At 42.2% G+C, this 24,450-nt stretch overlaps 1 protein-coding gene across 1 annotated transcript in view; it reads left to right on the top strand.

Moving 5' to 3' along the window:
* Nucleotides 1-24,450, top strand: part of fstl5 (follistatin-like 5) — a 495,975-nt gene that overhangs the window by 268,377 nt on the left and 203,148 nt on the right. Inside the window, exon 6 of the mRNA XM_048607644.1 lies at nt 5,297-5,417. Within this exon, the coding sequence (XP_048463601.1) occupies nt 5,297-5,417 (121 nt within the window). The remainder of the gene's footprint in view (nt 1-5,296; nt 5,418-24,450) is intronic.

The raw sequence follows: 24,450 nt of genomic DNA, 5'->3' as shown, positions 1-24,450 counted from the left end.
TCACATGCTGCTTGGCCTGCTGTGTTCATCCAGCTCTACACCTTGTTATCTCAGATTCTCCAGCATCTGCAGTTCCTACTATCTCTGAAACAATATTATACAGAAGCAGTTTATAACCTTACTTGGCATGAGCTCTACAAGCCATAAAAAAGGCCATGTATAATTTAAGATATACAGACAACATAAAACTATGAATATGTATTCATTTATATGCATAAAAAATTAGACGGAGGCCCTTTGTCCTCTCAATCCTGTACTGCCATTTAATAAGATTTTTGTTAACGTGATTGTAACCCCTGCTCCATATCTCAGCCTACTCCCAATAATTTTTCACTCCTTAATGCCAGAATCTATCCCCTGCCTTAAAAACACTCAAACACTTCGCTTCCACTGCTCAACCTCAGAGAAAATAATTCTGCTCATCTCTATCTTAAATTGACAACCCTTATTTTTAAATGGCGACCCCTAGTTCTAGGTTCTCCCAGCGATATTCGATAGGTATTGGAAGACAGGAGGTGAGTTATTTGCCACAAAGTTCCTGGCTTCTGACCTGCTCTTGTGGCCACAATATTCATTGTGCTTGTCCAGTTTAGTTTATGTTGAATTATTATGAAATTAGTAAAATAACAGGACAATTTAATTAGGCGTTGCATTGGTGTATGGGGCATCGCTGTAGTAGTTATTGGCTTTGCATACCAGTCTTTTTCTCCATTCAGCATTCACTGTGGTGCAAGTGAACCTTGACCCCGACTGAGCCATCTTAGTCTGATCTGCACTCTACCCCATTCTGTCCCAAACCTTTTGACCTGCACAGATCCTGCAAGCCAGCTTTTCTTACCTTACAAGTTAACATTTTTGAATGTTATATCTTCATCAGGATATATTCTTTTCTCAAATTGTAACCAAATAAAAACGTTTCACTCGATACATATGTCTCCTATCAATTGAATTAGGTTCCAATTTTCTTCCACAAAAACTGACAAGGTGTGAAATATAGCATAGACTCAGTCCTATGATAGCTGGTATTGAAACTCTGCACCTGTATAATAATTAATCAGCAGTTATTAATATGACTTTGGTCAACAATCCGTTATGACCTCTCAGGTGGAGTGAATCAACTCTCTTTTCAACTCCCTTGGTTCACTGCAATAAAGATTTATGCTCCTTTTAGAATTAGGCTTCACTTCTCTCCAAACAAAATATAGTTAACTAATTTCTACTGTAACAGTAAAGAGCCATTTATCAGATTTTCCTGAATGAACAAGTTTATCATTTGCTAACTCAGGAAAACTAATGATGATCCAGCATCAAGTATACAGCCCATGTGAGATGTGTGGGCACACGTACAGATCCCGTACAAAAGGAAGATAAAAGAACATTCAGTTAACTGTCTTTTGAGTGTCTTTGAGCCTTTTAATTCTCAGTCTTCTGATGTTCCTTTTTAATCCATATCGTCACTCTGATTTTTTTCTGTTTGCTAGGTGGTGTGTCAGCTTCTCCCCTACCACGGTTCAGTTCTACATTCTCCACATGATCTCTTTCTCTGCCAAAGGCAGCTTCTTGAAATAAAACATTTATTTATGTATCTCTGTGTTTGAGTTCGTTTCTCCAATTGGGATAATTGTAGATGGTATTTTCAATTCCAACAGTTCCACACTGTAGGGATTCTATGGAAACATTCTCATCAAGGTGTAAAAATAAACATGAGATGAAGATCATTTCAAACCTTCTCCGAGAGAGGGGTTGACTGGCTTCCTTACTTTTGGAAAAGGTTTTAGAAGATAGAACATATAACTGCAGCACAGGAACTGGCTCTTTGGCTCACGATGTTGTGCCAAACATGACGCCAAATGAAACTAATCCCTTCTGCCTGCCCATATCCCTCATTCCTTGCATATTCATGTGTTTATCTAAAAGTTCCTTAAATGCCATTATCTTATCTGCCTCCACCATCACCCCCGGCAATGCGTTCTAGACTCCTCCAACTCTGTGTAAAAACCTTGCCCCTCACATCTTTGAACTTTCCCCTAACCTAAAATGCATGCCCCTTAGTATTAGTATTCAACTCTAGGAAAAAGATCCTGACCATCAACCTATCTATGCTGCTCAAGAGAAAACAACCTGGGTTTTTCTAGCCTCTCCTTAGGTCATACCCTGTAATCCAGACAGCATTCTGGTAAACTCCTTCTGCACCACCTCAAAAGCCTCCACACCCTTCCTGTAACGTGGCAACCAAAATTGGACACAATACTCTAAGTATGGACTAACCAAAGTGTTATAAAAGTGCATCGTGACATCCTGACTTTGTACTCAATTCCCCGACCAATAAAGGCAAGCATACCATATGCCTTCTTTACCACCCTATCTACATGAGGGGCTGCTTTCAGGGAGCTATGGACCTGAACCCCAAGATCCCTCTATACATCAGTGCTGTTCAGAGTCCTGCCATCAATTATATACTTTTCCTTAACATTTGATCTCCCAAAGTGAAGCACCTCACACTTACCTGGATTAAACTCCATCTGCCGTTTCCTTGCCCATATCTGCAGTTGTTCCATGTTCCACTTTATCCTTGACAACCTTGTACACTTCTCACAACTCCACCGATCTTTGTATTATCTGCAAACTTACTAATCCACCCATCTACATGTTCATCTAAGTCATTTATATATTTTACATACAGCAGAGGTCCCAGTACAGATCCCTGCGGAACACCACTAGTCACAGACCTCCAGCCTGAAAAACACCCTTCCACTACTACCCTCTGTCTTCTATGGGCAAGCCAATTCTGAATCCACATGGACAAGTCACTGTGGATCCCATGCATCTTAATCTTCTGGATGAACCTACCATGATGGACCCTGTCAAAAGCCTTACTAAAATCCATGTAAATAACATTCACTGTTCTACCCTCACCGATCACCTTCGTCACCTCCTTGAAAAATTCAATCAAGTTAGTAAGACATGACCTGCCCTGCACAAAGCCATGCTTTTCCAAATATGTGTAAATCCTATCCCTAAGAATTCTCTCCAATAGCTTCCCAACCACTGATGTGAGACTCACCCATCTATAGTTTCCTGGAACATCCTTCTTAAACAGAGGAAGAATTGAGCTTGGCTGTCTGTACAACTTGACCACATCATCAGGTGATACCTGTGGACATTTAAAGTCTTTTGGTTCTTCTTCTAAAAGCATGAAAGTCCTAGGTGTAAAATTGGACAATAGAATTCAACAATCATTTGTCCATGTGTTACGTCATAATGACAAATATTATTCATCAATGAAGCTCAAAGTTGTTTCAATTCTTCAATAAACTGAATGCCACAACTCAACATTGAATTATCAATCTATGCTTTTAAAACAAAACAAGTTATGTCAGGTGTTAAATATCATGCTGGTTCGTTGTTTTTCCACAGACATTTCATTACCCTGCTGGGTAACATCATCAGTGCAGCCTCTGATGAAGCGCCATTGTGTTTTCCCGCCTGTTATTTAAACTCTGAAGTCTTTTGAGCTGGATTACCTCACTTCTGGTTTTCCTTCACAGTCGAGTGTATATGGGGTCGAGCTCTATGTATTTGTTGATGGCATTCTTCGTGGAGTACCAGGCTTCTAGGAATTCCCGTGCTTGTCCCTGCGTTGCTTGTCCCAGGATTTGATGTTGTCCCAGTTGAATTGGTGGTTCTCCTTATCGGCTTCATCGGAGGCTGCACTGATGATGTTACCCAGCAGGGTAATGAAATGTCTGCGGAAAAACAATGAACCAGCTTGGCAAGCCAACCAACCACAACATCATGCTTAACTGTAACACTTCTGCTTTTGCATAATTTCTAGGATTGTTCAGAAAGATATTTGAATGAAACAACAGAAGACCTCTGGTGAATTGCAAACATGCAAGGGGGAAGGGACAAATTCAGCCAGAAGAAAATTGCAGTATTAATTATGGAATGTATTTTGCAAGAAGTACTTTTACAAAGCTGTGTATGTTCAAAAAGAGAATGAAGTACGACATCTTTTTTGGAGGTGGTGAGGAAGGCATGTAATTAGGCAGAAGGCTCTGGAAAGATACTCACCACCTTAACAATTAAGTACTGGGCAAAAAACTCCATTGGGACATTCTCAACTTACCAGGCTCATAAAGGGTTTTAACTTGCCACTAGCAAATTATTGTCTTCCTGGTAGGCATGACAAATGGTTGAGATCTGCTGTCTATGTTTAGGAATCACAATATTTGTCCCAAAATGGGGCCAATTGAGGGAAAAGAGGGGGGAAAGGGGTTGTTGCTGAAAGCCACTCTCTGCCTTTGCTTCCAACCCTACTGATATCCTTCTCCCCATGTTTCCCACCATACAAGATCTGAAAAAAAAGACATACCTCTCGTTGTTGGATCCACTGAAGTCTGGACTTCCAGCAACAATCTGTTGGCTGGCAGCCTCTGACAAGTTGGGACTTCAGTGTCAAAGCTTGAAATTTTCTGAAAGGCTCATTGGTCAACTTTTAAAAAGCTGATTGGTGCTCAACTTGGCATGCTTTCTTGTTGATGGGTGCAATGAATCTATCCACTGCAGGACACAGACTCTGCCACACCTAGGCTGCAAAATAGAAAACTTCGACCAAAGTTTTAATCCATATAACAAGTTTATATATTAAAACAGTGGTTTAGTAACTTAATAGTGAATGAAATACACAAATAAATCATTATATTTTCCTTGATTTTGTAAAAGGTTCAGAAATCGATACATGTGTACTTATCCTTGCAGTTGTCAAGGATGGAATTGGACAGATTTCATTTCAGAAAAATCGTGCAATAATAGGTGATATTATTAATGTGATAAAGTCTGATGATGACAGTAAATCTGCAAAAAGATGTATGTAGTAGAGTGTTTGCTTGATATATGTATGTACAATGAAAGGACCAGAGTAAAATGTAATTAGTTTTTATGTATAGTAGAACTAATTTAAAAACGGGTGCTATGGTCAGACCCAAAGATAAATGATTATCTGTAATGAAATCATACTGTCAGCACTGCAGAAAGCTGGAAAAGCTGACAAGAAAATTGACATTTAGAATGTCGATGCTGCTTTAAATGATGATTTCAAGTATTTTCAATGCCTCTTCCTCTTTTTCCAGAAATTACATCAGCTACTTCACAATATTACAATAGATTTTCAATTCCGTTGCTTTTTTTTAAACAAAGCTTGTTTCTTCCTCTGTTGTAATTCAGGAGAAATACAATAATCAGCCTGTACCTTTTATATATGATGATTACTGATGAAACATTTTTACTTTGCCAGGTAATTAAACAGGATAGACTCGGAAAGGATCTCTCTCAGTGCTCATTATTTGATCTACTGAAATATGATGATTATAATAACGACAAACACCTAACACAGGAGGAGTTCTACAGAGCATTTCGTAAGTCTAAAATCATCAGGTTACATTATATGATCTGAAGAGTAAAACTAAATGCTAATTACTCAGGATGAACTGATTCACTTACAGTGCAAATGTTACAAAGCTTCCAGCTTTGGCTGTAGTTCAAAATTAAAGATGCACCCTTTTAAATGTAAGTATCTCATATTAAAATAATAAATGTAAAAGACTTTTCAAAGGCTCAAAAGCAATTTTGAAAGCAATCTAAAGGGAAAAATGATGAGTGAGAACATAATAACAGAAAATTCAAAGTGTAAGTATGAAGAGTGTTGTCTGGAGTGATGCCATCCACCACCACGGCATCCCCTCACCCCATCCTGTCTCTATGTGATGACATGGAGCTGTAGAAGGTTGGTGTAAAGGAAATTGTTCTGTTTGGTACTTACCAATGTTCTTCCCAAAGTATATCAGTACGTCATGACAAACAAGTTGTAGCAGCTAGGCTGAAAACACTACTCAGCGTCTGAATATATGAAAATAGTTGCAGACGATTGCGCTCATCTTAAAGAATCTGGTATGGTTACACGACTCAGTAGTATTTTGTGCAGGTAGTTTGCAGAGGATTTAATTCCAAAATGTATTGCTTATCAAATTATTCCAATTTACTGCTTACCAAATGACCAGAAACACTTCCAGTCCTGCTATTTGCCTCATGCGTACCCATATAACAGTGAATACAAATACAAATAAAAGTTTTGCTGAACTTACATTTCCCATGCATTTTACACAACAAATCATTGTAACACATGGCTAGTCATTCACTGATATCAGGATAATGTGAGATCATATGAAATAAGCACACGAGTATGCCATTCATTCCTTTGAGCATGCTCCACCATTTTCTGATATAATTCTGATCTTCCACATCAGCAATGCTTTCCAGCACTATCCCCCTATCATGATGTTTTTAATATGTTGAAATTAAGTCTCTAACGTACTCAACACCTGAGCTACCACAACCATCTGGGGAGGAAACTTTGGGAAATACGAAACATATCCTAAGTGAGAAAGGAAGGACAGGCAAAGACAAGTAAATGAACACGATGGTACTAATGAGCTGAAGTGTGTTTATTTCAACGCAAGGAGTATTATAGGTAAGGCTGATGTTGAAGCCGTTACAGAGACTTGATTGAAAGATGGACAGGACTGGCTGCTCAACGTTCCAGGGTTTTGTTGCTTTAGACAAGACAGAGAGGAAGATAAAAGAGGTGGAGGAATTGCATTACTGATCAGGGATGATGCTACATCTGTAGTCAGAGAGAACATATTGGAGTGTTCATCCACTGAGGCAATATGGGTAGAGCTCAAAAATAAGATGGGTGCAATCACTCTGATAGGATTATACTACAGGCCCCCGCACAGCCACCAAAACATTGAGGAATGAATATGTAGGCCAATTATGGAATGATGCAATAAAAACATCATTCATAGTGGGTGACTTCAACTTCCCCAATATTGACCGGGACTCTCTTGGAGCAAGAGGCTTAAGTAGAGCAGAATTTGTTAAGTGCATCTAAGAGGGTTTCTTGAAACAGTACGTGGATAGTCCAACTAGAGGAGGGGCCTTACTGGACCTTATATTGTCTAATAAGCCTGGCCAGGTAACTGATTTTTCAACGGGAGAGCATTTTGGAAGCAGTGCTCACAACTCCTTAAGTTTTAAGATAGCTATGAACAAGGATAAATTGCAGGAAGGTATGAAATGGGGGGAGGGCAAATTACACCAGTATTGGGGAGGCAATAGCCCAGTGGTATTATCACTGGGCTGTTAATCCAGAGACCCAGGTAATGTTCTGGGGACCATGGTTCAAATCTCGCCATGGCAGATGGTGGAATTTGAATTCAATAAATGTCTAGAATTAAGAGCCTAATGATGATCGTGAATCCATTGTTGATTGTCAGAAAAACTCATCTGGTTCACTAATGTACTTTAGGGAGGGAAACTGCCATCCTTACCTGGTCTGGCCCACAAGTGACTCCAGACCTACAGCCATGTGGTTGACTCCAAAGTGCCCTCTGGGCAATTAGGAATGGGCAATAAATGCTGCCTATCAGCAACGCCCTCATCCCAGTAATGAATAAAAGAAAACTTATGCAGGAGCTAGGGAGTGTTAATTGGGAGGAGCTGTTATCAGTTAAGTCCTGTAGGATGTAAGACATGTAGGATTTGTTTAAAAACCTGCTAATCAGCATTCAGGACCAGCATGTTCCAGTAAGGTGATCAATGAGGGTGGAGCAGTGGGTGTTATCTACATAGATTTTAGTAAGGCTTTTGACAAGGTTCCTCATGGTAGGCTCATCCAGATAGGATCCATGGTGATTTGGCTGCATGGATTCAGAATTGGCTTGCCCATAAAAGATAGAGGATAGTGGTAGTGTTTTTCAGGCTGGAGGTCTGTGACTCATGGTGTTCTGCAGGGATCCATACTGGGACCTCTGCTGAGGTGCGATATATAAATGATATGGATGAAAATGTAGATGATTGCGTTAGTAAGTGTGCAGACAATACAAAGATTGGTGGAGTTGTAGATAGTGTAGAAGTTTGTCAAAGGATACAACGGAATATAGATCAGTTGCAGATATAGATGGAGAAATGGCAGATAGAGTTTAATCCAGGTAAGTGTGAGGTGCTGTACTTTGGGCGATCAAATGTTAAGGAAAAGTATACAGTTTATGGCAGGGTTTAATGCCATAGCTCCCTGAAAGTGGCCTCTCAAGTAGATAGGGTGATAAAGTGGGCATGTGGCATGCTTGCCTTTATTGGTCAGGGAATTAAGTACAAGACTCCGGATGTCATGTTGCAGATTTATAAGACTTTGGTCAGGCCACCCTTAGAGTATTGCGTTCAGTTCTGGTCTACACGTTACAGCAAGGATGTGGAGATTTTGGGAAGGATACAGAAGAGGTTTACCAGGATGCTGCCTCAATGAGAGGGTATGAGATATAATGAGAGGCCAGAAAAACTCAGATTGTTTTCTGTGGAGTGATGCAGGCTGAGGGGAAAATTGATGGAAGCCTATAAAATTATGAGATGCATCAATAGTGTTGATGGTTAGAATCTTTTTCCCAGAGTTGAAATGTCTAATACTAGGGGGCATGCATTTAAGGTGAGGGGGAATGTTCAAAGGAGATTTGAGGGGCAAGTTTTTAACACAGAGTGGTTAGAGTCTGGAACACAACTGCCAAGGATGGTGGTGAAAGCAGATACGATAGGAGTGTTCACGGTCCTTTCAGATAAGCAAGTGAATATTGAAAGAATGGAGGGATATGGACCAAGGGCAGGCAGAAGGGATTAGTTTAATTCAACTTCGTCTTCAACACAGCATCATGGGCTGAAGAGCCCATTCCTGTGTTGTGCAGTTCTATGTTCTACGTTCACAAATTAATGTGTTGAAAATACAACAATGTCATATCCTTCTATTTGTATGTTGAGTTTATGCTTGATACGTATGGAAATAGCTTCAAGTAGAAAGTATGCATTATTGTCTTAGTCATATTTATTGTCACTTTCTAAGCTGTCCTTAGTTATTTGTGAGTTGTGATTATGCCATCCTATGTAATATTGCTTTTCAGTGTTATCTCACTGAGATAATCAAGATGGTCATGTATTGTCCAGTCTAATCCATTGTTTTGAAAGTCATCATAAAATTATTTGCCTTTAAAATGTTTTCTCCATCTACTGTTTTACTGGATCATGTGACCTATTAAATCACTGATATCAAAGAAACACGTGGATATTTCCAGTCAAAAATGCATTACTCAACAGATTGCTCTACTGGGGATGGAAATCTGGGCCTTTGTGTCAGATCACCTGCCTGTTTGCAGTCTCAGTTACAGTCTTGGTTTGCTGTGAATCAGCAAACTCTGGCCACACTTAATCAAATTGTGCGTTTAGACTACAAGTTGTGTTTTTCACATATGGCTGATTGAGGAAAGGAGAGATGCAGAACATTTTTTGTCAACATTATTCCTGATTACCACAAGTTCTGCCCCTCACCCATAGCCTCAGGTCCAGGCCCAGAGTCTTGCCACAGCCTTCTCTCCTGAGCTGTGAAACCTTGTCTTGGATCTTTTACTCCCAGCCTCTAATCAACCCCTTGTCTTGAGCACCACTGTGACACTAGCGGTTACCCAAGTTTAATCTCTTCTTTGTCAATGGGCACTTGCTGACAAAGGCTAAGTTCACACGCACCTCTGGGCCTGTCAATCCAGCTACAAGACATTTCAGGGTATGGAAACACCACAGGCAAGGCTATTGAGAGGTGGAGGTGCATCACTTTCCTTCAGGAAGTGAATCAAAGTTTTTTTTCAACCAGCAACAGTAAAGGAATATAGGAGCTGGAGTATAGGAGTTGGGACATTATGTTGCAGTTGTATAAGTCATTGGTGAGGCCGCACTTGGAGTACTGTGTACAGTTTTGTTCCCCCTGTTATAGGAAAGGCATAGTTACACTGGAAAGTGTGCAAAGAAGATTTACAAGGATGTTGCCAGGACTAGTATGCCTGTTTTATAGGGAGAGGTTATTGAGGTGTATAAAATCACGAGGGGCATAGTTAGGATGAATGATTATAGTCTTTTTCCCAGGGATAGGGAATTGAAAACTCGAGGGTTTAAAGGTGAGAGAAGAAAGATTTAAAAGGGATCTAAAGGGGCAACTTCTTCACACAGAGAGTGGTGTGTAAATGGAATGGGCTGCCAGAGAAGGTGGTTGAGGCAGGCACAATAGCAGCTTTTAAAAAACATTTGTATAGGTACATGGATGGGAAGGGTTTAGAGGGACATGGACCAAATGTGGGCAGTTGGAACTAGTTGAGTGGGCACTATGGTCAGCATGGACCCGTTTGGGCTGAAGAGCTTGTTTCCATGCTGTATTACTCTATAACTCTATGAGTGGCAATATTGTTCCCTTTCAGGATAGTTTCATAGAATCCCTACAGTGTGGAAGCAAGCCCTTCGGCCCAACAAGTCCACACCGACCCTCAGAGCATCCCACCCAGACCCATCCCCCTATAACTCACCTAATCTATACATCCCTGAACACTGCGGGTAATTTAGCATGGCAATCCACCTAGCCTGCACATCTTTGGACCGGAGCACCCGGAGGAAACCCACACAGATATGGGAGGCTGTGCAAACTCCAAACAGACAGTCGCCTGAGGGTGGAATCGAACCCGGGTCCCTGGCACTGTGAGGCAGCAGAGCTAGCCACTGAGCCACCATGCCGCCCCAAAGTTTGTGACTTAGAATGCAACCTTCAGATACATTTTGTACATTTACTGCCCTTGTCCCTCTTAACGTCAAGAGTTGCAGTGTTTGGAAGATGCTGTCGCTGGAGGTTTGGTGAGTTGCTGCATCTTATGGATGATGGACGCTGCTGCCACTGTGTGCCAGTGATGGATAGGATGGTGATGAAGTGGGCTGGTTCATGCTGGCTGATAATCAGATTCGTGAGTGTTATTAGAACTACAAACATCCAGGCTAATGGAGAATATTGCAGAATAATTTGCATTTTGAGGATAGATGGGTTTGGAAATAGGGAGGGGAGTTATTCACTTCAGAACTCGAAGTCTCTAAATCTTTGACAAATCTTATGTAGTCCCCTGTGGCAAGTTTGGCAGGATTTGTTTAATTGGACAGGAAAGTAGCCTTCCCACCTTTCTCTGCTGGCAGGAAGGCCTGTGAATGGCCTTCCTGCACTTACAGGCCTTCCTGCACTTCTGCCAATTCAGGCACTTAACATAGGCAATTAATGCCCATGAGGAACGGTGTCCTGCAGTCAACATTGTTGTGAAACAATCTAGAAAGAATGTGCTGCAGTCAGTTCTTGTTGAAAAAATGAGTGACAATGCAGAAAATCTATACGTTCATTACCTGGAAGTATTGAATTTTTGGAATATCACATGAGGAACTGGAGAGGCAGCAGCACCTGTGAGGGAGCTGTGTGGTGCAGGAGGATATAAAGCACAATGGAGACTGAAGGAAGTCAGAGAGGCTGTGGGACCTACAAGGGAATAGCTGGTGCTGAGTTTGAAACAGAATGCAAAGAACATAGAGTGGCATCTCAGGAAAACCATTATTTCATGGGATAGTAAGAAACTACTATTGGGCATTAGAACATAGAACAGTACAGCACAGGAACAGGTGCTTCGGTCCATGATGACGCCAAATTAGTTCATATCCCACCAGTGCTTGCATATTCATATGCTTATCTAAAAGTCCCTCAAAATTCCTTATATCTGCCTCTACCATCACCCCGGCAGCACGTTCCATTCTCTGTGTAAAATACCTGCCCCTCGCAGCTCTTTTGAGCTTTCCCCCTCTCACTTTAAATGAATGCCCTGTAGTATTAGACATTTCAACTCTGGGAAAAAGATTCTGACTCTCAACCCTATCTATGCATCTCATAATTTTATAAACTTCCATCAAGTCTTCCCTCAGCCTGTGCCACTCCAGAGAAAACAATCTGAGTTTTTCTAGCCTCTCCTTATTTCTCATACCTTCTAGTCTAGGCAGCATCCTGGTAAACCTCTTTTGCACCCTCTCCAAAGCCTCCACATCCATCCTGTAATGTGGCAACCAGAATTGAACGCAATCGTCCACAAATTTGTAAATTTGTAAAACAATCATTTTCAAAAAGTAACTATACTTCTAACCCAATGGCTGTAGTGCTACAAAAGTGATATAAAATAGGCTATTGTTTCGCTGTACTAGTTTTACATCATCACAGTCAGAATCTACTCTAATCACACCTACCCAAGTACTTTGGAATTCAAAAAGTTCGTGACAATGAACCCTGGGCATTACACAGTGGGATCGCGTTTGAGGGGTGGCCCCCTTATTTAAGGAAAGTTATTATTTCCTTGGAGGCAGTTCAGAGAAGGTTCACGAGGATTATCTCCTATTTGGAGGGATTATCATATGACCAAAGGTTAAACAGATTAAAACTCTACTCATTGGAGTTTAGCAGAATGAGAGGTGATCTCATTGAAACATACAGGATTCTTAAATGGCTTGACAAGGTAAAAGCTGAGAGGATGATTCCCCTCACTGGGGAGTCTAGGACCAAAGGATATAGCGTCAGAATAAAGAGGCACTAATTTAAGAAAGAAATGAGGAGGAATTTCATCTCTCAGAGGATCGAGAGTCTTTGGAACTCTTTGTCGCAGAGAGCTATGGGGGAAAGAGTCCTTGTGTCTATTTAAGGCTGACATAGATGAATTCTTGATCAGTAGGGGAATTAAGGGTTACGGGTAATGGGCAGGGAAGTGTTTGTGAAGAATGTCAAATCAACCATGATCATTGAATGGCAGAGCAGGCTCAGTGGGCTGAATGTCTTAGTTCTGTTTCTATTTCTTATTGTCTAATAGGTGATTTTCTGCATCTGCAGTAAATGGCCCTGAGTGCCATAAATATGTCCAAGTCTAATTCTGTAATAGAATGCATCCACATTTCCTACTTTTAAATTACCAGGGAAGAATTGGGGGTGGATTTCTTGCCCCTCATGCATGCTGACCACTCTGTTGTAAGGGTAATTTGTGAAAACTATTGAATCTAGGGGAGCATCAGTAAGTTAAATGAACTGGAGAATCTTGCTTGTTATGTGTAAGTATCCAAAAATTTACTGAATATTACCACCTTGTATTACAAAAGCCACAGGCTTTTCAAACTGAAGTAACCATTAAAGACTGTTTTTCATCACATATAGACATTAGATTATGATAGAAAATAACACTTTTGAGGCAATGGTAAAGGGTTTCAAAAGTCATAAAGTCAGGTTAAAACTAATAAATAGCAATGAATATACAAAGAACATAAAGATGTAATGTCTAGTATAAATATAAAAAGTTGATATAATGGAACAGGGAGCATAAGTTTAAACTGATAATTAAATGGTTTAGAGGAGATCTGAGGAAAATGTTTCAGCCAAGGGTGGTAAATATATGGAGCATGCTGCAAGAAAGAATGGTGGAAGCAAGTACTCTCGCAAAAAGTTTATACAATAATTAGGGGTATAGATAGAGTTAATGGTAGTTGTCTTTTTTGTAGGATGGGGAATTTCAAGACTAGCAGAGACATTTTTAAGGTGAGAGGAGAGATATTCAAAAAAGACATGAGTGGCAAATTCTTTACACAAAGGATTGTTCATGTGTGGAATGAACTTCGAGAGGATACAATAACAATGTTTAAAAAAATTTGGACAAGTACATGAAAAGGAAACCATCAGGGGGATATGGGCCAGGAGCAGGCAGGTGGAACTAGTTTAGTTTGGGATAATGGTCAGCATGGACTGGTTGGACCGAAGGATCTATTTCTGTACTATACGACTCGAAGCATCTGAATAAGTACTTGAAGTGCCAGGGCACAGTCAGATATGGACCAAGTGTAGGTAAATGGGATTAGTGTAATTTGGTGTTTATTAGTTGGTGTGGACATGGTGGGCTGATGACTTAGACTTATACTCCCTACAGTGTGGAAATAGGCCCTTCAGCCCAACAAGTCGACACCTACTCTCACAGCATCCCATCCAGACCTATCCCGCTATGACCCACCTAATCTACGCATCCCTGAACACTACAGGTAATTCAGCACGGCCAATCCACCTAGTCTGCACATCTTTGGACAGTGGGAGGAAATCGGAACACCCAGAGGAAACCCACAGACAGTCACCCAAGAGTGGAATCAAACCCAGGCCCCTGTTGCTATGAGGTAGCAGTGCTAACCACTGAGCCACCGTGCCACCCAGGGCCTGTTTCAATGCTGTATGACCCTAAGACTGTATATTTTAAAATATGCTATTTCAGCTGTCATTCATTCTCCAGAGAATGTTTTGAAAGTAGCAGAAACTAACACAAATTTGTGATGATTGATATCACAATTTATCTGCTTTTGACATACAGAGAAACTAATCTCATTAAAAGCAGGGCGGCATGGTGGCACAGTGGTTAGCACTGCTGCCTCACAGCACCAAGGACCCAGGTTCATTTCCAGCCTTGGGCAACTGTCTGTGTGGACTTTGCACATTCTCCCCATGTCAGTGTGGGTTTCCTGCAGGTGCTCCAGTTTCCTCCCACAGTCCAAAGACATGCAGGCTAGGTGGATTGGCCATGTTAAATTGCTCATAGCATTCAGGGATGTGTAGATCAGGTGGGTTATAGGCGAATGTGTCTGGGTAGGATGCTCTGAGCATCAGTGTGGACTTGTTGGGCTAAAGAGCCTGTTTCCATGCTGTAGGGACTCTATGAAAGCCATGTTTCTATTTGTTTGATCAGATAAGTTCTGTCTTTAATTCATTAAGTAATAACTTGCAAGAAGTTAGTAATTTGAAGGACTGTGATTATTTAATTTTGAGATTATGTAATGAGAGGGACCAGGAAACTATTGCTGTATTTGTAGATAATGATCTTAGAGATCAGCAACATCCATGATTGAAGGAATTAACTGAAAGAGGTTTAAAACAGATGTACAATATCAAGAGTTCTCTAAGATCATATTTGAACAAATAAACACCTCATGAGACAACAGTAGCTTAAGATAGATAAGACAGTATGAAGCTGTCAACAAAACATCCCACCCATCTTGGAAAGAAAGATATTAAAGCATTGCAATTTGGAGCTTTAGTCAGGCAATTTGTTTAGTTGCTAAAACAATATGAGTGGCAGGATATTGACTGTTTATTGAACAAGTTTGTCTGACTCCTTTTGACGTATTTTGGCTAACAGATGCGTTGTTGATGGGTGCATTGCCAATCATATTTAACTCAGACATTGAGTGTTGTCGCATTATTTCTCATAATTCTCATGTTTGAATAATGGAATAACCTGTCAGGGCAGGTAATGTCTGACACCATTCCATGCAGTTGCAAGAAGATGTGTAAAGACTGAGTTCTGTTCTCTTATTATTAACCTGTGAAAAGAAGACATGAACCCAATTCAATAAAATAAAAGTAATAATGAGTACTTAAAATTAAACCCATTGTTTTACTGGTGTGAAACTCTGATCACCTACAAATCACTTGTTATTAGAGGTCCTCCATGCTTTCTCTTGTCCTAGCCTCACGCACAGCTTTGTAGTACAGTGCTTTACTTCAACTACCACATGAAAATGCAAAAACACAGGCAGTTTTCCACTCAGATCCACTGATAGGACCAATTGCCACAGGCATTTCACATGTTGTCCAACACAAATGACTAAATCTGCCTTTACATGTATTTCTGCACTTCTACAAGTGAAACATTAATTCTTTAACAAAGATTTATAAACACATAACTGATAAATATGTTTGAACCCATCAGGATTTTGTGATCTAGCAGGTCAGCAATGGACAATTCATCTGTTCTGCTGTAACACTGACACTGTGATCTTTAAGAGATAGTAGGAACTGCAGATGCTGGAGATTCTGAGATAACCAGGTGTAGAGCTGGATGAACACAGCAGGCCAAGCAGCATCAGAGGAGCAGGAAAGCTGACGTTTCGGGCCTAGACTCTTCTTCAGAAAGGGGGAGGGGAAGGGGGTTTTGAAATAAATAGAGAGAGAGGGGGAGGCGGATAGAAGATGGATAGAGGAGAAGATAGGTGGAGAGGAGATAGACAGGTCAAAGAGGCGGGGATGGAGCCAGTAAAGGTGAGTGTAGGTGTGGAGTTAGGGAGGGGATAGGTCAGTCCAGGGAGGACGGACAGGTCAAGGGGGCAGGATGAGGCTAGTAGGTAGGAGATGGGGGTGGGGCTTGAGCTGGGAGGAGGGGATAGGTGGGAGGAAGGACAGGTTAGGGAGGCGGGGACAAGCTGGGCTGGTTTAGGGATGTGGTCAGGGGAGGGGAGATTTTGAAGCTTGTGAAATTCACATTGATACCATTGGGCTGCAGGGTTCCCAAGCAGAATAAGAGGTGCTGTTCCTGCAACCTTCGGGTGGCATCGTTGTGGCACTGCAGGAGGCCCAGGATGGACATGTCATCTGAGGAATGGGAGGGGGAGTTGAAATGGTTCGCGACTGGGAGGTGCAGTTGTTTAATGCGAACTGAGCGTAGGTGTTCCGCAAAGCGGTCCCCAAGCCTCCGCTTGGTTTCCCCGTTGTAGAGGAGGCCACAACGGGAACAGCGGATACAGTATACCACATTAGCAGACGTGCAGGTGAACATCTGCTTGATGTGAAAAGTCTTCTTGGGGCCTGGGATGGGGGTAAGGGGGGAGGTGTAGGGGCAGGTGTAGCACTTCCTGCAGTTGCAGGGAAAAGTGCCAGGTGTGGTGGGGCTGGAGGGGAGTGTGGAGCGGACAAGGAAGTCCCGAAGAGAGTGGTCCCTCCGGAAAGCAGATAAGGGTGGGGAGGAAAAAATGTCTTTGGTGGTGGGGTCGGATTGCAGATGGCGGAAGTGTCGGAGGATGATGCATTGGATCCGGAGGTTGTTGGGGTGGTACGTGAGGATGAGGGGGATTCTGTTTTGGTTGTTATTGCGGGGAGGGGGTGTGAGGGATGAGTTGCGGGAAATGCGGGAGACACGGTTGAGGGCTTTCTCGACCACTGAGGGGGGGAAGTTGCGGTCCTTGAAAAACGAGGACATCTGAGATGTTTGGGAGTGGAATGCCTCATCCTGGAAGCAGATGCGGCAGAGGCGAAGGAATTGGGAATAGGGGATGGCATTTTTTGCAGGAAGGTGGGTGGGAGGAGGTGTATTCTAGGTAACTGTGGGAGGCGGTGGGCTTGAAATGGATATCGGTTTCCAGGTGGTTGCCAAAGATGGAAACAGAGAGGTCCAGGAAGGACAGAGAGGTATCAGAGATGGTCCAGGTGAACTTAAGGTTGGGGTGGAAGGTGTTGGTGCAGTCATCACCAAGAGGAAGAGGTGGGGTTTAGGGCCAGTGTAGCTACGGAAGAGGGATTGTTCCATGTATCCTACAAAGAGGCAGGCATAGCTTGGACCCATGCGGGTACCCATGGCGACCCCCTTTGTCTGCAGGAAGTGGGAGGAATTGAAAGAGAAGTTGTTGAGGGTGAGAACGAGTTCGGCTAAGCGGATGAGGGTGTCAGTGGAGGGGGACTGGTCGGGCCTGCGGGACAGGAAGAAGCGGAGGACCTTTAGGCCATCTGCATGGGGAATGCAGGTGTATAGGGACTGGACGTCCATGGTAAAGATGAGATGTTGGGGACCAGGGAATTGGAAGTTTTGGAGGAGGTGGAGGGCGTGGGTGGTGTCACGGATGTAGGTAAGGAGTTCCTGGACCAAGGGGGAGAAAATGGAGTCGAGATACGTGGAGATAAGTTCAGTGGGGCAGGAGCAGGTGGAGACAATGGGTCGACCAGGGCAGTCAGGTTTGTGGATTTTACATGCAGGAAATTTCTGAATTAAAAAACAGTAATTTTATTTGCCATGTATCTTCTGATGATCTTTGTTGCATATGAATTTGACAAACCTATACTCCAGTCAACGTACGTGAATTGTACAGGACGATCGGCCAATATTCCTCTGTCGGTATTGATGTTTCATATGAGCCTCCATCCAATATGAATAAAAGGAATCACTTTTAAAATGAGATAACAAGGTGTAGAGCTGGATGAACACAGCAGGCCAAGCAGCATCAGAGGAGCAGGAAAGCTGACGTTTCGGACCTGGACCCTTCTTCAGAAAATGACCCTTCCATTTTCTGAAGAAGGGTGTAGGCCCGAAACATCAGCTTTCCTGCTCCTCTGATGCTGCTTGGCCTGCTGTGTTCATCCAGCTCTACACCTTGTTATCTCAGATTCTCCAGCATCTGCAGTTCCTACTATCTCTGAAACACTTTTAAAATTAATTTATTATGTAGTAGAGATAATCATTGCTCCATTAGAGTCATGGAGTCATAGAACTGTACGGTATGGAAACTGACCCTTCCATCCAAGTCATCCATGTTGACCACATATCCTCACTTAATCTAGTCCAGTTTGCCAGCATTTGACCCATATTCCTCTATTCCTGTACCCATCCGGATGCCTTTCAACTATTATAATTGTACCAGCCATCACCACTTCCTTTGGCAGCTCATTCCATACATGTACCACCTTCTGCATGAAAAAGTTGACCCTTAGGTGCATTTTAAATCTTTCCCTTCTCACCTTAAACCAATGCCCTCTAGTTTTGCACTCCCGTACCCTGGGGAAAGACCTTGGCTGTTCACCCTATCTGTGCCCCTCATTATTTTATAAACTTCTATCAGGTCACCCCTCAGCCTCTGACGGTCCAGGATAAATACCCCCAATCTATTCAGCCGTTCCCTAAAGCTCAAACCCTTCAGCCTTGGCAACGTCCTTGTAAATCTTTTCTGAACCCTTTCAAGTTTCACAACATCCTTCCAATAACAGGGAAACCAGAACTGATTATAGTAGGTAAGCAGAAGTTTTAAATGCGAAGAACATAACAGGAAGGAAGTTAAGATTTGTTAACACCCCGTGTCTAGGGTACTAGGTTCAATCCCTGATTGATAATGCTTTTTATATCTCATTTTGGTGCAAGATGAGTTACATTACATAGGCATGTTGCTGGCAAAATGCAAGTCATTAACCAGCTCCTTTGCCCAATTGGCAGCAGTGCTTAGATAAGAGCTAGGATGAGGCATATAAGCTGGGAAAATCCTGGGTTTGCTTCAATGACTTTTGTAGCATGTTTTACATTCTAGAACTAAGATTCCTCAGTCCCTTTGCACTTCAGATTTCTGAAGCCTCTCCTTAATTAGAAAATAGTTTATGCCTCTATTCTTCCCACCATAATGTAAAACATTACACTTGCCCACATTGTATGCAAACTGCCACTTCTTTGCCTATTCTTCTAGCGTGGCCAAGTCCTTCCGCAACTTCCTCCTACACCTATCTTTATGTCATCTGCAAACTTAGTAACAATGCCCTCAATTCCATTGTCCAGATCGTTAATGTATACCATCAATAGTTGTAGTCCCAATACTGATCCCTGTGGAACTCCACTAGTCAATGGCTGTCATCCAGAAAAAGACCTCCTTAACACCATTCTCTTTCATCTGTCAGTCAGCCAATCCTCTCCCCATGCCAATACCTTGCTCTTAACACCATGGGCTTATTTAGCAGCCTCCTATGCGCACCTTGTCAAAAGCCTTCTGAAAATCTAAATTAATTATGAGCACTGGTTTTCCTTTGTCTAACTTAACTCATTAACTCCTTGAAGATTTCCAACAGATTTGACAGGCATGACCTCCCCTTAACTGAGCTCTATTTCACCATGCATTTCCAAGTATTCCACAATCTCATTCTTAAAAATAGGCTCTAAAATTTTACTGGCCTGAAATCCCTGTCTTCTGCCTCCCTCACGTCTTAAAGAGTGTTCATCAGCCATTTTCCAGTCCTCTGGGACCCTTCCTGACTTCAGTGATTCCTGAAAGGTCATCATCAATGCCTCCACAAACTCCTCAGCTATCTCCTTCAGAACTCTGGGGTGTAGTCTACCCAGTTCAGGTGATTTATCCAGACCTTTCACCTTTCCCAGCACCTTTACCTCTGTTCCCTCATTCTCTTGAAGTTCTCATATGCTACTGGTGTCTTCCACCTTGAAGATTGATACAGAGTACCTATTCAGTTCCACCACCAATTCTTTGTTCCCCTATTTCTCCAGCCTCAGTGTCCACCAGTCCAATGTCCAATCTTGCCTCTCTCTTACCTTTTAGATATCTAAAGAAGCTTCTGCAATCTTCTTTTGTGTTACAGCAAACATTGTTTTACGGGTACCTTATGAACCGGCACTTTTGATAAACCAGCAATAGTTATATTCCTCAAATACCATGAAATTCCTTTTATTCTGTCCGATTATTATAGGTTTTTAATTTATTTATCTCAATGTAAATATACCTTTCATTCAATTGAATGACCACATAAAATATCAATAGCTGATTCAATTTCAAGTCAATTTCTCCACAAATACCACAAAACACAATATCCAAGTAGTTTGCACATTCTCCCCGTGTCTGCATGGGTTATCTCCGGGTGCTCTGGTTTCCTCCCACAGTCCAAAGATGTGCAGGCTAGGTGGATTGGCCATGCTAAATTGCCGGTAGTGTTCAGGGATGTGTAGATTAGGTGGGTTATAGGGGGATGGGTTTGGGTGGGTGCTCTGAGGGTCGGTGTGGACTTGTTGGGCCAAAGGGCCTGTTTCCACACTGTAGGGATTCTGTGATTCTATGATAGTCAGTTAAAGGTGCAAGTAAGAAGGCTCTCCGTCAGTAAGTTTTATTTCAGGCAAAGTTGCATTGTTACTTAAGTGATTTATGTTGTAAATAAAGTGTAACAGTGATATGTATACCCTCTGCATTACATTTCTATGACTTAATGTGTGTTTTTACATTGATTTTGTGGTCATCTGGATTATCTGGAATATTTGATCAATTGGCACACGCCGGGTCCCATAGGTGTTGGTTATTAAAAAGTTTGCTGTAAATGTAATTCAAGTGCTGAACATGCTGAACACAACTTTGCACCAGGAATCGAAAGCTTTGAACAGATTTTTACAAAATTCAGGAACATTCTTAAAAGCATTAATACAATTGAGTAAAGTGTATATCTTGGTGAGATAAGCAACTTTGGAGCAGAAAATCAAAATTTCTAGCATTCTTCTACCAAATGCTGGTATGTTTGGAGAATCTGTGGTATATATAATTAAAGTGCTTAACTCATTGCGATAAGCCACTTGCACCAGGAAAGTAAACATTGCAACAATCTTTTCTAAAATGCGTTACTTTTGTTAGAATGAGTAGTACATAGGTCGTAGGATATAGGAACAGAATTAGGCCATTCATCCCATCAAATCTGCTCTGTCTTTTGATCATAGCTGAAATGTTTTTCAACCCCATTCTCCTACCTTCTAGCCATAAGCCTTGATCCTCTTACTAATTAAGAATCTATCTAACTCTGTCTTAAATAAACTCAATGACTTAGCCTCCATAGCCCTATGAAGCAATGAGTTCCTCAGAGTCACTAGCCTCTGGCTGAAGAAATTCCTCCTCGTCTCAGTTTTAAAGTTCATAGCTACACCCTGAGGCTGTGCCTGAGGCCCTTGTCTGTCCTGCAAGTGGAAACGTCTTCTCCACATCCACACTATTCAGGCCTCTCCATATTCTGTAAGTTTCCAACAGATTCTCCCATCATTCTTATAAACTCCCTCAGTTACAGATCCAGACCCCTATTATGATCACTAACCCCTCGGGATTCCTTCATCTTAAGCTCCTAATCAAGACTACCTTACCACACATCACCAAATCCAGAATTGCCTGTTCCTTAGTGGGCTGTAACACCAGCTACTCCAAAAAAGACTATCTCATTGACATTCCTTTTCTTGGGATCCACTGCCAACTTGATTTTCCTAGTCTACCGACATATTGAAGTCCTCCGTGATTAATGTAATAGTGCCTTTGATACATGCCTTTTCTATCTCCTGATTTATTTTTTATCCTGCATCCTTTCTTGGAGACCTGTACATAACTCCCATCATTGCCTTCTCTTCCTTTGCTGTTCATCAACTCTGCTCACACAGATTCTATGCCTTCTGACTCAATATTACATCTTGCTATCAATTTAGTTTCATTTTTCACTACCATGCCAACTCTGCCCCATCTCCCTCTCCATCTGCCTGTCGTTTCTAAAACCCTTTGCAACCACATCTCTGTGATACCCACGAAATTGTACCTTTCAATCTACACTGCAAGCTCATTTACTTTCGTCCCTGCCCAGTGCAGCAGTTAAGGTTATCTTGTTGAATGTTTTTAAGGCAAACATAGGTAGATCTTTGAACAGTAAATGATTTAAGGGTAATGGTGAGTGGGTGGATAAGTGGAGCTAAGTCCATGATAAGATCAGCCATGATCTTGTTAAATGGTGGAACAGGTTTGAGGGGTCAGATGACCTACTCCTGCTCCTATTTTTAATGTTCTTATATTCTTGTGTGTGCTGCATGCATTTAAGTGCAACATACTTAGTCTTGTGTCAACCGCCCTCCTCCTTATCATTGTCCCCTTATCTGCTGTGACTGAAAGTTAGATTTCTGAGCCTTGCCATACTCTTTGTCCAATAACTTGTTCTGGAAACTTTAATACCCTGAGTTGAGCCCTGCCCGCAACACCACCACCACCCCCCGCCCCCAGTGTACTGTGCACTAATAAATAAAGGGTGACTTGGTGACAGGAAAAAAATATAACCAGGAGATGCGTGGCAAGAGGGACAGAAAGGAATACGCTGCATCGGCCGGGAATTGAAACCAGGCGGGTGAGAATTCTGCCACTGAACCACCAGAGCAAGCAGCAAGCACATTGAAACACAGCTCAAGTTTGGGGCGGCACGCTGGCTCAGTGGTTAGCACAGCGCCAGGGACCTGGGTTCAATTCCACCTCGAGCGACTGCCTATGTGGAATTAGCACATTCTCCCCATGTGCTCCGGTTTCCTCTCACAGTCCAAAGATGTGCAGATTAGGTGGATTGGCCATGCTAAATTGCCCGTAGTGTCCATGGATGTGTAAATTAGGTGGTTTAGCCATGGGAACTGCAGGGTTACAGGGAAAAGGGTAGGGGAATGGGTCTGGATGGGATGCTCTTCAGAGGGGCGGTGTGGACTTGTTGGGCCAAGTGGCCTGTTTCCATATTGTAGGGATTCTGTGATTCTGTGAAGTTGAGTCAAAGCGCCAGGTTCAAGTTCCACCTTGTCCAGAAGTGTGTAATAGCATTAATAACCAGGAGGTATAGATCTCCTCTGTTCAGGGGTCTGATCCCAATTTGACTGATCACAGCCAGTGTACTGTGCATAATAAATAAATGGTGACTTGGTGAGGGGATGCCGGCTTCTGTGCAGTTATTTCAGTGGCGACGGGAGAAACAGAACATGCCTGAAGAACATTCACTTGCAACAATCTGGGAATTGGGGTAAGCATTTCTGGCATCATGCGTTTATTTGGGAAGCTTGACTCATTTGATCCTGCTATCAAAGACTATGTCCAGTGTGTGCAACGAGTGCATTATTTTCTGGGCAAATGACAGTGGAACAGATGAAAAGCAACAAGTACTGACTGATTGCAGACTCACAGCATTTTTGGTTATAAGGGGCTTAACTTTCCCAGAAGCACCAGACACTAGAACCTTCCAAGAGTTGACAGAGTTGGTTAAAGGAATATCATGACCCCAAACCTCCTCTAAATCTGAGATGCTATCAGTTTTATTCAGCTGTTTGAATCAGGGGAATCAGTATGGGATTTTTGATGAGGTTGAGAGGATTGGCAGAGGCATGTGATTAGAGAAAGTGGCAAGTGGACCATGGGAGCTACAAGGCATCCCAATGGAATTGGACTCCCTCACCTGTCCGACTGAGCTTGGGGAACACCACTTGAGTGTAGGCAATTGCAGAGCCTCACGCAGGGTATATCTTGACCAAATGGACCTCAGGCCAGCCACAGCAGAACCCCACAACGAAGCCAAGCCTTGGCCAAGTGGCTAAAATGTTCTTCAGGATCTAGGCTGGCAAGCCATTGTAGTTGCTATCAGTATGCAGACTCAAGACAGCAAAGGAGTCCTACAAGGCCTGACTTGAGTAAGAAAACTCGTAGGGCAGTACCTAGGAGAGTGCACACCCTGGAAATCTACCCTACCTGTGCATCGGAACAATTAAATTGCTTAGTGACAATAAAATTGGAACTGATTAAAATTAATGTTTGATTAAATGGTCATCCAGTTCCCATGGAAGTCAATACCTCCATGTAGGGCTCTTTTGGTGCAGTGATAGTGTTCCTGCCTGTGAGGCAGGGGGCCCAGGTTTCAAGTCCCATCTGCTCCAAAGCAGATTTCTATATTAACATCTCTGAACAGATTGATTAGAAAATAAATGAAGCCATTCAAAGAAATTAAAAAAACAAAAAGAAATTTACTCTTGGTCTCTTTATGTAAGTCATTTGGGCAGCACAGTGGCTCAGTGGTTAGCACTGTTGCCTCACAGTGCCAGCGACCCGGGTTCAATTCCACCCTCGGGTGACTGTGTCTGTGTGGAGTTT

Source organism: Rhincodon typus, chromosome 1 (genome assembly GCF_021869965.1).
Source record: "Rhincodon typus isolate 14 chromosome 1, sRhiTyp1.1, whole genome shotgun sequence".
NCBI classification, from domain to species: domain Eukaryota; kingdom Metazoa; phylum Chordata; class Chondrichthyes; order Orectolobiformes; family Rhincodontidae; genus Rhincodon; species Rhincodon typus.
Note: the sequence above shows the minus strand (reverse complement) of the source record. Positions and strands in the feature narration are given on the sequence as shown.